The 14,639-nt window shown below is 43.0% G+C and overlaps 1 protein-coding gene across 20 annotated transcripts in view; it reads left to right on the top strand.

Moving 5' to 3' along the window:
• HECW1 (HECT, C2 and WW domain containing E3 ubiquitin protein ligase 1) overlaps positions 1–14,639 on the top strand; it is a 464,113-nt gene that overhangs the window by 400,998 nt on the left and 48,476 nt on the right. For all 20 annotated transcript variants that reach the window (XM_065542077.1, XM_074035183.1, XM_074035186.1 and 17 more), the window contains 3 exons: positions 4,904–5,024; positions 5,786–5,899; positions 6,693–6,845. In XM_065542077.1, coding sequence (XP_065398149.1) covers positions 4,904–5,024; positions 5,786–5,899; positions 6,693–6,845 — 388 coding nt within the window. The remainder of the gene's footprint in view (positions 1–4,903; positions 5,025–5,785; positions 5,900–6,692; positions 6,846–14,639) is intronic.

Here is a 14,639-nt window from a genome sequence, read left to right as displayed (position 1 = left end):
AATAAAAGATATTTTTGCCAGACACAGTGGCTCACACCTTCAATCCCAGCACTTTCGGAAGCTGAGGTGGGTGGATCACTTGAGCCTAAGAGTTCTTCAAGACCAGCCTGGGCAATATAGTAAGATCGCATCTCTACCAAAAAAAAAAAAATTTAAATTAGCCAGGTGTGGTGGTGCACGCCTTTAGTATCAGCTATTCAGGAGGCTAAGATGTGATCTCTTGAACCCGGGAGACAGAGGTTGCAGTGAACCGAGATTGTGCCACTGTACTCCAAGCACTAGTCAACAGAGCAAGACCCTGTCTCAAAAAACAAACAAATGAAAAAAAAGATATTTTCTGGACTCATCAAGATAAAGAGCTTAGGTCAAATCCATACCTCCAGACTGGATCCAGATATTGGAGAATGTTTCCATTCGTATTTGACTTGCATTATCACATCGTTGTAGGTTTCATTTAAAATAAAAGAGATTAGTTTGAAACATCTAGGAACATCCTATCTCACAAACTCTAGGGCCAGGGTTGGAGCATGGTTTCTGAAGCCAGTGGTGAAATTCCCAAGAGAAACAGAACTTGGCAATAAGCTTTTTCTCTGAGAAGGGATGTCACACTCAGAGTTAGTATCATTCAGTACTGCCGTAGATCTCCAGACTAGAGTATCTTTTAGTCTGATTCCTCCAAGTTGTAGCATTCAGAACTCTCTCTTAGAGGTAGTTTTGCTGTTAAAATACGTTTTCAAGATTGTATCTCCCTGTTGTCATTTCCTCCAAACAAGTGTCCCAACAGCATTGTTAAGGAAATGTGCAATGCTTACTACCTCTGACACACAACATAATTAAGATCCCCTTGCCTAAGGGGACCAGGAGCTTTGCTAGAGCCGACATCAGTACAGCCACACACTTTCAGCGCTCACAGGATGACCTACTTTTGGGGAGCGAAGACAAAAGTAGGGAGTTTTGGGGGAAAAGTTTGAAGAAGCTATAGGACTGCATGATGGTCTGCCATGTTGTAGAGATTGTCCCAGCCCAATAATGTGCTTATGCTTTGATACTAGACTATGATGTTAACATCATTATATGGGAGAGATATCATACCGCAAATAGAAAAATAAGAGTAAATGAAGAGTTATTTCCTATATGAAAATTATTTGGATATTCTAAAAGGAATAAACTTGCCTGATAGAGATATGACTGATGCCATGAATTTAAGTAATCATCCAATTCATTTTGTCAAAGTATTTCTTTATTCTCTAGCATTGACCACAGGATCCTAGAATATGTAATCCAAATATGTTGATTTTAAACTTTACAATCCCTATTCTCTTAGACCTGTATGAAATCTACCCAGGTGCTACAGAGATGGTGAATCATGAAGTTTATGCCAAAGTACTCTGTAAAGCATAAATTATTTAAGAAATGCACAGCAGTCATCATAGGAACAGGTGGCAGTACCAGCGGTAGTGAAAATCATAATTAATAAAATATACTGAAATGTGCTGGATAGAAAATTATACTTGCACTGACAGACCTGTATTCTAGTTCTGTGTACATCCCAAAACCTGGTATTCCAGCAAGACCACTTATTTGCAAGTGATGGCCATTGGTTCCCTCAGGCCCAGGTGTTGTGGGGCCCAGGTGGGCGGGGCTCCCCATGCTTCCTTGCTTTTACCATTCAGCCATATCCCTCCCCTCCCTTTCTCCCAGTTACTGTCATCTACCAACATTTTTCTCATTCTCAAGGCCTGTGGTCCCTGCCTTGTGGTCTTCTTCTCCTTCCCAAGCAGGTCCTTCCATCCTCCTGGATGACTTCAACATCGACAGGGACCCTCATTCCGTTCCCTGGCTTCCCAGTCTCTAGACTTTGTCTGCAATGACTTTCTCCTCCCCTGCCTCAACCACTTACTCCCAAAATCACATTCCTGACCTTGTGATCTTCTCCACAATCACTAATTCAAACCTCCTCTTCCCTTCCGATGTGCTTGATCCACTACCCTCCCTAGTACCATCCTTTGGCCTCATCAAGGCCTCTGGTTCATGGACTTTTCTCCTTTCCTTTCTAACGTCTTTCCCGGATGCAGCATAGATTCTGCAGTTCATCATTTCAGTAGCACCCTTGCCAATGCCCTGAACTCCCCTGGCCCTGTCCGCTTTGTTTGCACCCTCTGGCAGAGCTTCATCCCTAGATGAACCTTCCTATCTGTTTCCCCGACTTCTGCAATCAGGCACTCTTGGGCAAATTCACCTCACAAGGCAGATTATTAATTCTAAATTAGTCATCTCTCATCTCACATGAATCTTGAACACCCAAAGGAAAATTCTAGCACATTTTTTTCTATCTCCTCTACTATTATTTCAAACATTTCCCCTAAAGCCTCCAACCCTCAGTACCCCTCCTCTCTCCTAGCAAATGACATCCTGTTTTACTTCACTGAGAAGCTGAAGCCATCCAGCAGAAATTTTCTCAAAGGCCTGCCATCAGACCCACAAGACTAGCAAACCTGCACACATCTTCTCTGTCACACCTGGAGGTCACGAAAGGAGGTATCCTCACTAAGGTCGCCATGAACTCTGGCCACCCAATCCGGCGGGCCATTCTCAGCCACCTAATCGTCAGCAGCCTGTAACATGACCAGCTGCTGTCCCCCAGCATCCCCTCTTCAGTTTGCTTCTGGGACACCACTCCTGACATCTCATCTACTTCCCTGGCCATTCCCGCGGCCTCATCCTCCTCTTCCTATCATCCTCAAGGCTCAAACCCAGGCTTTTTTCTCCACTCAAACTGTGTCTCTCTCCAGACAAAGGGACTATCATCAAAGAAAAAGTTCATACTCTTCCCCCACAAATGTATTCTTTTTCCACTACTCCCCGTCTCAGTGAATGTCACCGCAGGGCGTTCAGTTACAAAATCTGAAACCCAACCCTCCCTCACTACCTATATCCAATTCATTGCCTCTTAAATACATCTCCTCTCTGCCCACCTCACTTCATCTCCACTGACACCAGCCTAGTCCCATTTGAGCTCTTTAAATCCACCTTGGTCCTCTGGGGTTTTGTTCTCTTCTGCAGGAAGATGGATGTTTTTATGATTCAAGTGACATCATGCCAGCCGTTATGCAAGGGCTTCCTACTACCCTTAGCATAAAACAAAATTGCTTAACAATGTACCTTGTCCTGTTTCGTGCAGTTCCTGCCCACCTCTCAGGCCTTGTTTTTGTACCACTTTGGTCCTTGGACCCTGTGCTCCAAACTGGAGTACCACTTTCCATTCTGCCACAGGACCTTTGCACATGCTGATCTTCCACCTGGAGTGCTCTTCTTCTCTCAGCTCATCTTCTCTCTCAGTTAAAGCAAAGCTTTTCTTGACCCATGCAATCTAATTTGTGCCTATTTATTCTTCAGATTGTCCCCAGAGATGCCTTCCCAGACTTAGCCTGAACTCCCCTGGCCCTCTCCGTTTTGTTTGCACCCTCTGGCAGAGCTTCATCCCTAGATGAACCTTCCTGTCTGCTTCCCCCCCATTCTGCAATCAGGCACTCTTGGGCAAGCAGCAGATGAGATCACAGCAGATTCTGTGATCTCAACGAACTGGGTTTCTTTCCTTCCTGGATAACAATCATTGTAACTTGTATTATATACTCATTTCTGAGAGTTCACCAGCATCAGTCTTCTCTAAATTGTAAGCTTAGTACCTGGAATATAGTAAGTAACTAATAAATGGTTATTGAATGGGCAAGCCTTGATTCTGACCACCTTTAAAACTCGGGTAAGAATATTAATTTTCCATTCTTTTTTTAATTAAAAGGTATATATAGTAAAGTATTTACAAAGCACTCTAAATGAGACAAAAGTTCTCACCTATATAGAGTTAGCGAATTATTATTATTGTAAACTTCACTTTTATGATGCAAGGTCATCTAATATAAACTCTAATCTAATATAAACTCCTAAATGCTCTGAGCCTTTGTGTACAGGTATGTTTATTTGAGCATCAATATCAATACAGGAGCATGATGGACACATATACTAAAGTCCTACTTACCTCATTATAGTTTCAATTACTTCTTGTAGCACCTTACAAGGAAAGTTTAGTTCAGTTTATGTTAATTATTTTAGATTATGCAAGTACAATTAAAGCCAAGAAAAATGCTCATCCAGGTCCTTTTAAGAGAAATGTAACTTGAAAGAATTAGAGAGGAAGACATAAATATTTATTCTCATTAGAACTCATAAATGAATTTAGTATATTATTTTTATACTTTAGTGTATTATTTCTATTTATTATAAAAGCCACTGGTGGAAATCAAGGGACTTCTTGGAGAAGAAGAATATGGAGGCGCCAGAATGTGCCTCTGTTGGGCTCTCACTCTACTGTCACTTTGTGTATTTGTTCTTCCACAGAAAGTGATGACCTCATGCCTGTAATCCCAACACTTTGGGAGGCCTAGGCGGGCAAATCACTTGAGGTCAGGAGTTCCAGACCAGCCTGGCCAACATAGTGAAAGCTCATCTCTACTAAAAATACAAAAATTAACAACAATTAGCTGGGCGTGGTAGTGCACGCCTGTAATGCCAGTACTTTGGGAGGCCAAGGCGGGTGAATCACCTGAGGTCAGGAGTTTGAGACCAGCCTGATCAACACGGTGAAACCCTGTCTCTACTAAAAACACAAAAAATATCAGCAAGGTGTGGTAGCACACACCTATAATCCCAGCTACTCGGGAGGCTGAAGTAGGCGAATCACTTGAACCCAGGAGGTGGAGGTTGCGGTGAGCCGAGATCACACCACTGCACTCCAGCCTGGGCAACGGAGCGAGACTCTTTCTCAAAAAAAAAAAAAAAAAAAAGAAGAAGAAGAAGAGAAAGAAGAAAAAAGAAAGTGATGACCTCTGTGTGCTTCTCTCTGCAGGTTTACAGAGAGCCAGCGCAAGAGCCCCTTCCCCCTACCGGAGAGACTTTGAGGCCAAGCTCCGCAATTTCTACAGAAAACTGGAAGCCAAAGGATTTGGTCAGGGTCCAGGGAAAATTAAGTGAGTGTTCCAGTGCTTAGCACTGAATTCAGACAGTAGATTTTTCTATCCCCTTCTCCCCTACACCCTTGTAATATTGTTTTTGAGATCGGCTACTCTGGTGTGGTTGTGGTTATGGTCTGAAGCGGGGGAAGAAGGAAGTTGGGAAGCTGGAAGGAAAGAAGAAAGGACATTAGGAAATTGGAAGGGAGGCAGGAAGAGAAGGTAAGAGAGGGAAAGAGAATGAGAAAGAACAGAATATTTTAGACAAAGGCATGTAGAAAATCACAGGGTAGACCTTTTCAGAAAACAAGGAATCTTGAACTAAATAAAAAATCTCATATTTCCCTTCACTTATTCTTGGGAAAAACTTTCACTCATTAGTCAAATTTAAAGATTCTTGGTAACTTTGTAATTGAAGTCTAAGTAAAATGTTGTTTATAGTTTCCCTTCTGGGTTTATTATTTTCAACTTAAAAAGCTGAACCCAAACTCAGGAATCTTAAGCGATATCCTATGAGTTGATCAAAATGAACTATCTTAAAAGCAGTTCCATATGATGGCATGCACAAGAAGTGTACACATTTTCCTTGCGCTCCTGATGTTTTGAAAAGCATGTTCAGATAATCCCTCGATGAACTGACGAAAACTGCATCCTGCTCTTTCCTCTCGTTGGAGAGGCTGTGGAGTGAGAACCTAAACCTGGGCACTCACAACTCACTTAGAACCCTGTCCAGCATCCTGACTTGAGGGCCACCACTCACCACCCCTTCTCCTTCTCAGGCTCATTATTCGCCGGGATCATTTGTTGGAGGGAACCTTCAATCAAGTGATGGCTTATTCGCGGAAAGAGCTCCAGCGAAACAAGCTCTATGTCACCTTTGTTGGAGAGGAGGGGTGAGACACCAGGAGTTTTCTGCAGACACCTAAGCGTGGGTGGGCCAGAGCCTCAGGATCAGGGGTGATTTTTCTCAGGAAGGAGCAGGGTAGCTGTCAGCCTTCACCCCAAGGCAATTCCCTCCCAGGAGGTCCTTCTTTTCAGGTATTGCCAAGCTTCAAAAAATGCCATGTTCTTCAAAAACCTAAGATTATTGACATGCACAAGAGGCTGAGATCACATGGTCAAAGGATAAGCCAAAAATACAGTCCCAGGGCACTGGATCTTTCCTCTTTAGGTGTTGTACGCTTCTGAGTATCTAATTTAAAAACCTCTTTCTCTTAAAGCGTATGTATACAACTTCATGCCAAACTTTTCATATCATTTCAGTGATTTCGTGGGAAACCACCTCAACCATGAAGGACAAGCCCACATGCACACACACATGCATGCACACACCCACTGTTGCAGAAAATTCTTTTATGTGTCCCGTGACAAAGGCCTTGTGTTCAATGGGCTGGCTGTGTGTTTTAGCTCTGAGGTGTTAGATGATCAAAAGAAAACACTAAGGAAAGCTACCATGAGAGTTTATTCATGGACATCTGGTTAAGAAACATCTCCAAACCAATTACTGCATCCTCATTTTCTTGATGAGGATTGATACTTCCACTGAGATTCACTCCAAAGAGCAGAGGCTGCTCTCTGCTTTCCCCAGCACCCAACTCTGAAAGGGCACACTAGAATTTGGGTGCGAACAGGTCCCCTCACCTCTGGGCACAGAATGAGCTTCCTGGACCTCTGCTTTCTTTGCAGCCTGGACTACAGTGGCCCCTCGCGGGAATTCTTCTTCCTTCTGTCTCAGGAGCTCTTCAACCCTTACTATGGACTCTTTGAGTACTCGGCAAATGATACTTACACGGTGCAGATCAGCCCCATGTCCGCATTTGTAGAAAACCATCTTGAGTGGTAAGCTCTATAATGTTCACTTTCTTGTGTTTGAAAGTTCTCCTCTTTCTTAGTCAGAATTCAGAAGCATTTCTCAAAGGCCACTGTGTTTAGAGCAGTGGCCAGATGTTATGAGGGATGAGCGTGAATGACACAGCCCAAGAAGGAAGACTCTGTTAGTCTTCACCCAGAACACAAGATGAATTTAACAAGGATGCTGATAATATATCAACTGCAAATTGATGTGAGAAAGAATAATTGCCTACTGAGAAGACACTAAGATCAGTAGACATAGGTCATGAATGTTGATAATGTTACTAAAATCATAAGGTCCCAGTGGAGGCTTCTTGGAGGTATTTATGGGTTTGAAATTCTTTGACCTTGGACCGATGTCTTTAGCACTGTGGACACTGGCTTCCACATCTTATTGTAAGATACGGCTATTGGGTCAGATGATCTCTAAGCATTCTTCTGACTTGAAAATCCAGTATATCTTTGGTTCCTGAGTTGTCTGCTGTTGAGGCATTCTATTACCATTTACTGATATGTGTAGGAAGATTGGTATCAATCAATGCTGTGCAGTTTTGTGGTGCAGATGTGGGTATTAGAGGTCTCCAGAACGCTGCTGGGACACCTGGGATGCAGGCACTTTCCTGCTGCATCACCACATGCCTGATTTGAAAATTACCGCTGCTCTGACTGCAGGAGCTCCTGCTGTTGAGAGGGAAAGGAGTCCTGGAGATGGCTAATGTGGGTTCTTCTGACATGGTTTATTTATGCTGCTGTTGAGGGGAGCCACTGGGGTAACACCTAAGCCTGCTGGCCTTAGAAACCAAGTTCCTATAGTTTGGCTATAAAGCATCAGTGTAACCCACCTGTGCTAAGGCTTCCAGCTATTGCACATGCCTTCTCTCCAAATGCACTCCCAGCCCCTGAAGTTCTTGAGCTGAGGTAGAGTGAGTGAGAGCACATCGAGGGTTTGGTACAAGATGAAACAAAACGTGCCCTTTGTCGCCCCAGAATTTGTGAATAAGTGGATGATGGAGCAGAGCAGGCAAGTTACCGTGGAAGGGCCCGAGAATGGAATCTGCCTCTCACTGAGCTCACATTCAGGCAGGCTCCATTCTGATGGTAGAGAGTGCTATGACCTGTAACACAGGAATATACACATACACAGATTATACCTAATACAATCCCTCAGCTAGCTCTTAGTTTGTGAGCATGAAATTTAAGATGGTGTCTTAGAGGTCATGAATTGGAATCAGCAATCAACAGAGAAATATTTTCATCAAATATCTTACCATATAAGACTATGCTAGGTAGTGTCAGGAATACCTTCACTAATTTAACGATTATAAATCAAGCACATAGTGTGTGCTGGGAGGATACAAACATAAAATGAGCAAGGTCTCATGCCTCAAAGAGGCTAGTGTGAGGAACACATGAGCCAACCAACGATCACAGTACAATAGCTTCAATGCTCACTTATTCACATCTACACATGTGGGCATGTGTTTGCCTGAGATACATAGATAAGCCTGAGAATCGTATTCAATCACAAGGGAAAAATATTTCATTCTGTCCGAGGTAGGGGGTCAGGGAGTGGGGAATGGAGTCTGTGAATCTTACAAAAAGAGGGGACGGTGGCATAGGACAACAAGGACAAGCACCACGGTGGGATGAATGAAAGCCGACATTTGAAGAAAACCTTGGTGTCAAGCATGTTTCAGTGCAGCCACAAAATAAGGCCACAGGTGAATGCCTGATGGGAAGCAGAGAAGATAATGTGGCCCCCACTTGGCTGGACTGCCTGTTAAGAGTGGCCTCCATCGCTTTCCACAGTGACCATGCCTCACCTGCTGCCCCGTCCCTGCAATCAACCTGGCTTTGTGGCCTTCTGCTCATCCATGCATTGCAGGGCTGAAGAGGCTCTGCAGATGTTTCCGTTACACTTTATCACATTAAGGAAGGAAATTGTGTGATACAGGGATTTTGCACGAATTACCAAAGTTCTCTGGATGGATCCCTGATGACGGCTTGGCAGTGCCTGCCCTCGAAATGCAGGTTAATCGCTGTGTCCTTTGCTAGAGGACTTGGCCCCACACTAAACATGCTGAGTTTCATCCGCTGATGGTCTCATTCATGTGGAGAGTATTTGTGATGCATCCTGGAAACACAATTGCAGGTAGTTTTCTGAGCCGACTAGCAATCTAAACTGAACCCACGGTGATGAGATTTTCTTCAGCGCAACTCTTTGGATGCTGCTGACTTGTGATGAAATTGGCAGGGAACTCCCTTCTGATTTAAAGCTTCAACTCTGAATGCCTCAGTCCGGAGAGTCCTCAGCCTGGCATGCAGAACAAGCCCCTGCACCTCCACGGGGTCAGAGAGCAGATTGTATCATGACCTTCCAGGTGGAGTCACACTTTTCCTCTCTTATCAGTGGCTGCAAATTCCTGAGCAAGGGAAACTGCTTTTCTTTGCACAGAGCCACAGCTGACTGAATGTAAGCCACCTAAGAAGAGTCTTATTTAGATTTTAACAGGAAGCCCTGATCAGCTTTGGACATGTTAACAAAACCATGATGCCGCAGTTATTCCTTTTGTTTATTTTCATACAGTAAGCCATCTTGCGCCATGAGGCAAATAGTTTAACAAACAAAACATGCAGGTTTCACCTATCTTGTGCCCCTGAGTGGCTCATTAAGCTCTTTGGCCAGCATTTTAGCAAAGGGAGGCTAGGAGAGCCCAGATCTGGTGATGCGGCTTTGGGTATTTTGCACAAAATGCTGGCAGTGTATGGGTGCTGTGGCACCTGCCTGAAGAACTGTCGCTGTCATTCCTGCAGCCGGCAGGTCCAGGACACTCGGGAAACCAGAATCCTAAGTCCTCAAATCTGATGGCCCACGACTGATGCCACTGGCTGCCTCTTAACCACCCATAGGGTGGGCGTGGCTGCTGCTGATCTCGGGTCAGTGTCAGGCGCTCCTTCCACCTTCTGAGGGAGTTCATCAGGAGATTCATGGAGGCTGTGAAGAGGATGACAATCATCAGGGCCTGTGCATCACTCATGAGCAAATGGAGAAACCAAAAGATTACAAGGCTTTTTATGGGCAAAGCCTTGACTTTGTAAAGCAGGACATTGTCCCTAGACACAAGACAAGCCAGGGCAGGATTTGACCTGCAGGGAGGACAGAGGTGCCTTCATGGACACCCACGCCCTGCCCACTTCCCTTCACTCTGGAATCAGAGATAAGCATAACCACAGACCCGAAATAAACATGGCAAACACAGGTCAGCTTCAAAAGTTGTTGTTGGTTTTTTCCAAAAATAGAAATTTTATTCTCTAGTAAGGCATATCAGAAAATGCTGTGTAATTGGTATTCATCTTTTATAAAATTTATAAATGTATAAAACGCTGATGAGCTAAATAGATCTATTTTGTACTACCGAGCATAATTTTATATGTTATCATAATCATTAATAAAAATTGGATGAATTTAAAAGTCAGTTGCTTATAGGCTAGTGAAATAGTGAAAGGACTGGAGTTTTCCCTTAACTGGAAGAATTGTTACCACTTAACATACACACGTTTAATACCGATTGGCTTGCTATGGAGGAATAACTGAGAAACCAAATGCACTGAGTAGAGTTTATATGAATGTTTTAACACAGCTGTTCTTACATGATTATACTTTTTAATGCCTAGCAAAAATCCATTATAAGGCTTCAAAGGATTAAACATCACTCAGGATTGACATGGTACTCAGCTGTGGCTAGAGGCAGCATCTTTGCAGTGATCAATTTTATCTTTTTTTGTTGTTGTTATTCTGCTTCTTTATCCTTTGCTGACCTTCTTCTGGGTCCCATCCTCTTACACATTTTCTGAGTTCCCTCTAAAAAATAAGCTCTATCAGAGCAGAGACACTTTTGTCTTATTTTACTCTAGCACATGCCTGGCACTTTGAGGTGTTCAGAACAGCTCCCTGACCACTGGGTGCATAAATGAATATTATTCCACAAGTCACACCAGTCTCTTCCTTCTACCAGGGTTAAGATTAATAGAGTGCTCCTTCCTGCCATGTGCGATTAATTGCTCAAAGTTCACACTTTTCTGTATTGTCTGTGGTTTTAAAAAGTCAGCAATAAATGCACATGTCCCTTAAGAGCTTTACACTCTGGGAATCTGCTCTCCACGATGCGTGAATGCTGCTTGTTACTGAAGAAAGGCCTCCTCCTTCTCACACTGCACGTGCTCCTACAGCGACCACTTCCGGGTGAGGCACTGCCCGAAGACATCAATGGAGAAACCCCTGACACTGTGTCCGTCCTCTGAAAGCTCCCCTTTGAGAGTAGGTACTTGACATTCTGGGCTTCCTGCTTCCTGTGTGTGGGCTTTGTATCCCTTGGAATAGAGCCAGCTTAATCAAAAGCCCTAGCAGGGCATCATGATTCCACCCAGTTCCTTTCTTTCTAGTCCAGTGTTGAGACATACCAATATGAATAAATCTAGTGAAAATTCTGTGTTACACACGTTGAATAAGCTGGAAAAAAAAAAAAACTGTCTGTGGGTTTTGTTTTTTTGTTTTTTGTTTTTGGTCAGGTTTTTTGTTGTTTTGTTTTGTTTTGTCATATTGCCTTTGGCCTAAAGAGACTTTCTGCAATTGCTGTTTCATTACTGATTTGTACGACTGACTTCCATACTGAAAGGACCCTGTCAACGTCAGCAGTGATAATATTCAGGCCAAGGAGAGAGAGGAGATAGAATCAGAAGAGCTCTTTCAAAGCTGGAGCCTATAAGGGACCACCCATGAACACTGTGGTCACTCATGGACACAGCCCCGGCTAGACCCGGCCACAGTAGGTCAAAGCTGGGAAATAACCCTCTCAATCAACACTCTTCTCCCACTCTCCAGTCCCAGTGGCCAAACCCAACCATAAACCAGAGGACAGAGGCTGTCCAGATACTGCAACCCACAGTGGCCAGTCCCTAGGTCACAGAGCAGGGCACAAAAAGATGAGAAATTAGTGGAGGACAGGAGAGCAGGGAATGGAAAATTACCACAAGAGCCTATACATTTCAGGACATTCAACACATCCACCATAAATCTTACAATTTACAGAACAGTGTGTGTCTGTTGTATGTGTCTTTGATGACAGAAGTCGATGAATACTATTCCAAATTTCTTTTTTTTTTTTGAGATGGAGTTTCGCTCTTGTCCCCCAGGCTGAGTGCAATGGCAAAATCTCGGCTCACTGCAACCTCCACCTCCTGGGTTCAACGAGTCTCCTCCCTCAGCCTCCCAAGTAGCTGGGATTACAGGCACATGCCACCACGCCCAGCTAATTTTTGTATTTTTAGTAGAGACAGGGTTTCACCATGTTAGCCAGGCTGGTCTCGAACTCCTGACCTCAGGTGATCCACCTTCCTCGGCCTCCCAAAGTGCTGGGATTACAGGCATGAGCCAACGTGCCTGGCCTATTCCAAATTTCATATCTTCATTCTTTGATTATGATGATGTCATTTGCATATTGATGAGGCACTCATATGCTACTTTTTTATCCTTTTCATATTTATTGTATCCTGATTTTATATCTTTAGGGATACAGAATTTAATAATTAAGCTAAATAATGAAGGATCCATTGAGAACCTGCTAAATATAGCAGCCACTGTCTAACAATATTATAACCCAGATGTAATGTTGTTATAACAATATTATAACCCAGATACTGAGTTATCCTACTTTTACAGATGAGGGAAAATGAGGCACAGACATAAACAAGGCCATAGTTGAGGACCAGGCAGGAATAGGAACCCAGGTATCATGGCTCTAGCATCAGGATCTAGCCCCCATTCAAAGGCAAAGTCAGATATATAATTGGTCAAATTAAAACACAATGTGACCACCGCTGTGTGTACCTCTATTATAATATTTATCACATCATATTGTAATAAGGAGGTACAAGGAACTTTGGAAACATGAATGCATATAGTTTTCATATAGTTTGCATATAGTTTCAAACTATTATGTTTATATAGGAAAGATTCACATTTAAGTTCAAACATTCCCTTCTCTAAGGGTCTTTCCTGAGCACTCAATTTAAAATAGTGCATCCATTTATAATTTTCCAACTTAACATCTTACTTTAATATATTGACTGCATTTATCACTGTATAAAGTATTAATATGTTTATAATTTGTTGTCATTTCTTCCTGAAAATGTAAGCCCAGTGAGACCAGAGTCTTGCCTGTAGCTTTCCTAGTCACAAACTTGGCACTCAGTAAATATATGTGGAAGGAAGGAAGGAAAAAAAGAAAGGAGGGAGGGAAGAAGGGAGGCTGGACAGATGGATGGATGGATGGAATGCTTCTCAGGTGAAACTTCTTGGTTAATGAGAATTTTTATCCCATTTCAATTTTTAGTTCAGAATATTTGAACTAAAATAAAATAAATAAAAACAGTAAAAAAAAAAATAAATTTGGGGCTTTTCACTCATTGTTGAGTGTCATTTAAGCTCCTACCAACTATTCTTTCTGAAATCACCACTGGAAATTCTTTCTGTCCCAATTATTCTGAATGTCACTTTTCCCGGAGCAAATCTAAGATGCCCTAAGTCTGAACGATTGAAATAGGTGAGTTCCTTCTCTATTTCTAGGAAGAATACCAGAGCCTCAGACACATTTTGTTTGTCTTAAGTACAGTCATGTGTCAGTTAACGACAGGGAGACTTCTGAGACATGCATCACTAAGCAATTTTATCATTGTGTGAACATCATAGAGTGGAATTACACAAACCTAGATGGCAGAGCCTACCGCACACCTATGCTCTATGGTATAGCCTATTGCTCTTGGGCAACAAACCTGCACAACATGTTGCTATACTGAATACCTTAAGCAACTGTAACACAATAGCAAGTATTTGCATATCTCAACATAGCTAAACATAGAAAAGGTACAGTAAAATTATTGTATAGAAGATAAGAAATGGCACACCTGTGTAGGGCAGCTCCATTATAATCTTTTGAGACCACTGCTGTATGTGTGGTCTGTCATTAACTGAAACGTGGTTATGTGGCCTATGCCTGTGCTAACATGTATCATTTTAAGAAATGACTACGTTATGAGTCACTCTTTACATAATTGTCAAGTGTGAGAAGGATTTTCAGAGCCAGATTTCAGATTTGAGGCTGTTAATCAGTTTCTCTGCAGCCACCAAAATGTCTGTGTCCTCCTTTATGTCTGGGGTGGTGACGAATCTAACCTTACAGGTGTCACAGACATTCTACCACCTCTCAAACTGAAATTTCCAAGAGGATCCCAAGGCCCTTTGCTAAGTGCAGAATAAACAGACTCCCCTGCCTCCTTCTGCCCCAGCCCCGACCTCTCTCCCTTCCCAAGCAGATACTCCCTGGGTGGTAAAAATCTTCTGTTTTCAGGTCTTTAGCAAGGGGAAGTGGGGGAGGAGGGAAGCTCTTTTGTGCATGTTTAGAGTTTGGCCAAGTGGGTAAGTGGGTATTAAGTGTAATTGTAGAGTTTTATGGAACTTAAGAAGTCCTGGATAACACACTTTAAATATCCTTTGCTACATCTGCAGAGTCTTGAATTAGTAGGTAGAAACCACAACATTATGAGATCCCACTGGGTGTCTCATGGCCCTTCAACCTCCCAGGGCCCTCCTGACAGAAGGGCTCAGTGTGGACTTTTGATCTGAGTTTAAGATCAGGTAAGCCCCAGCCCCAGCCCTACCCCTAACAACAGTTCCTGGGTTCTTTCATGAACACCTACAAGAGCTTTGCTGACCCCATCTCTGGC

The sequence above is a fragment of the Macaca fascicularis genome, chromosome 3, assembly GCF_037993035.2.
Source record: "Macaca fascicularis isolate 582-1 chromosome 3, T2T-MFA8v1.1".
Lineage (NCBI taxonomy): Eukaryota > Metazoa > Chordata > Mammalia > Primates > Cercopithecidae > Macaca > Macaca fascicularis.
This window is presented reverse-complemented; position numbering and strand designations above follow the sequence as displayed.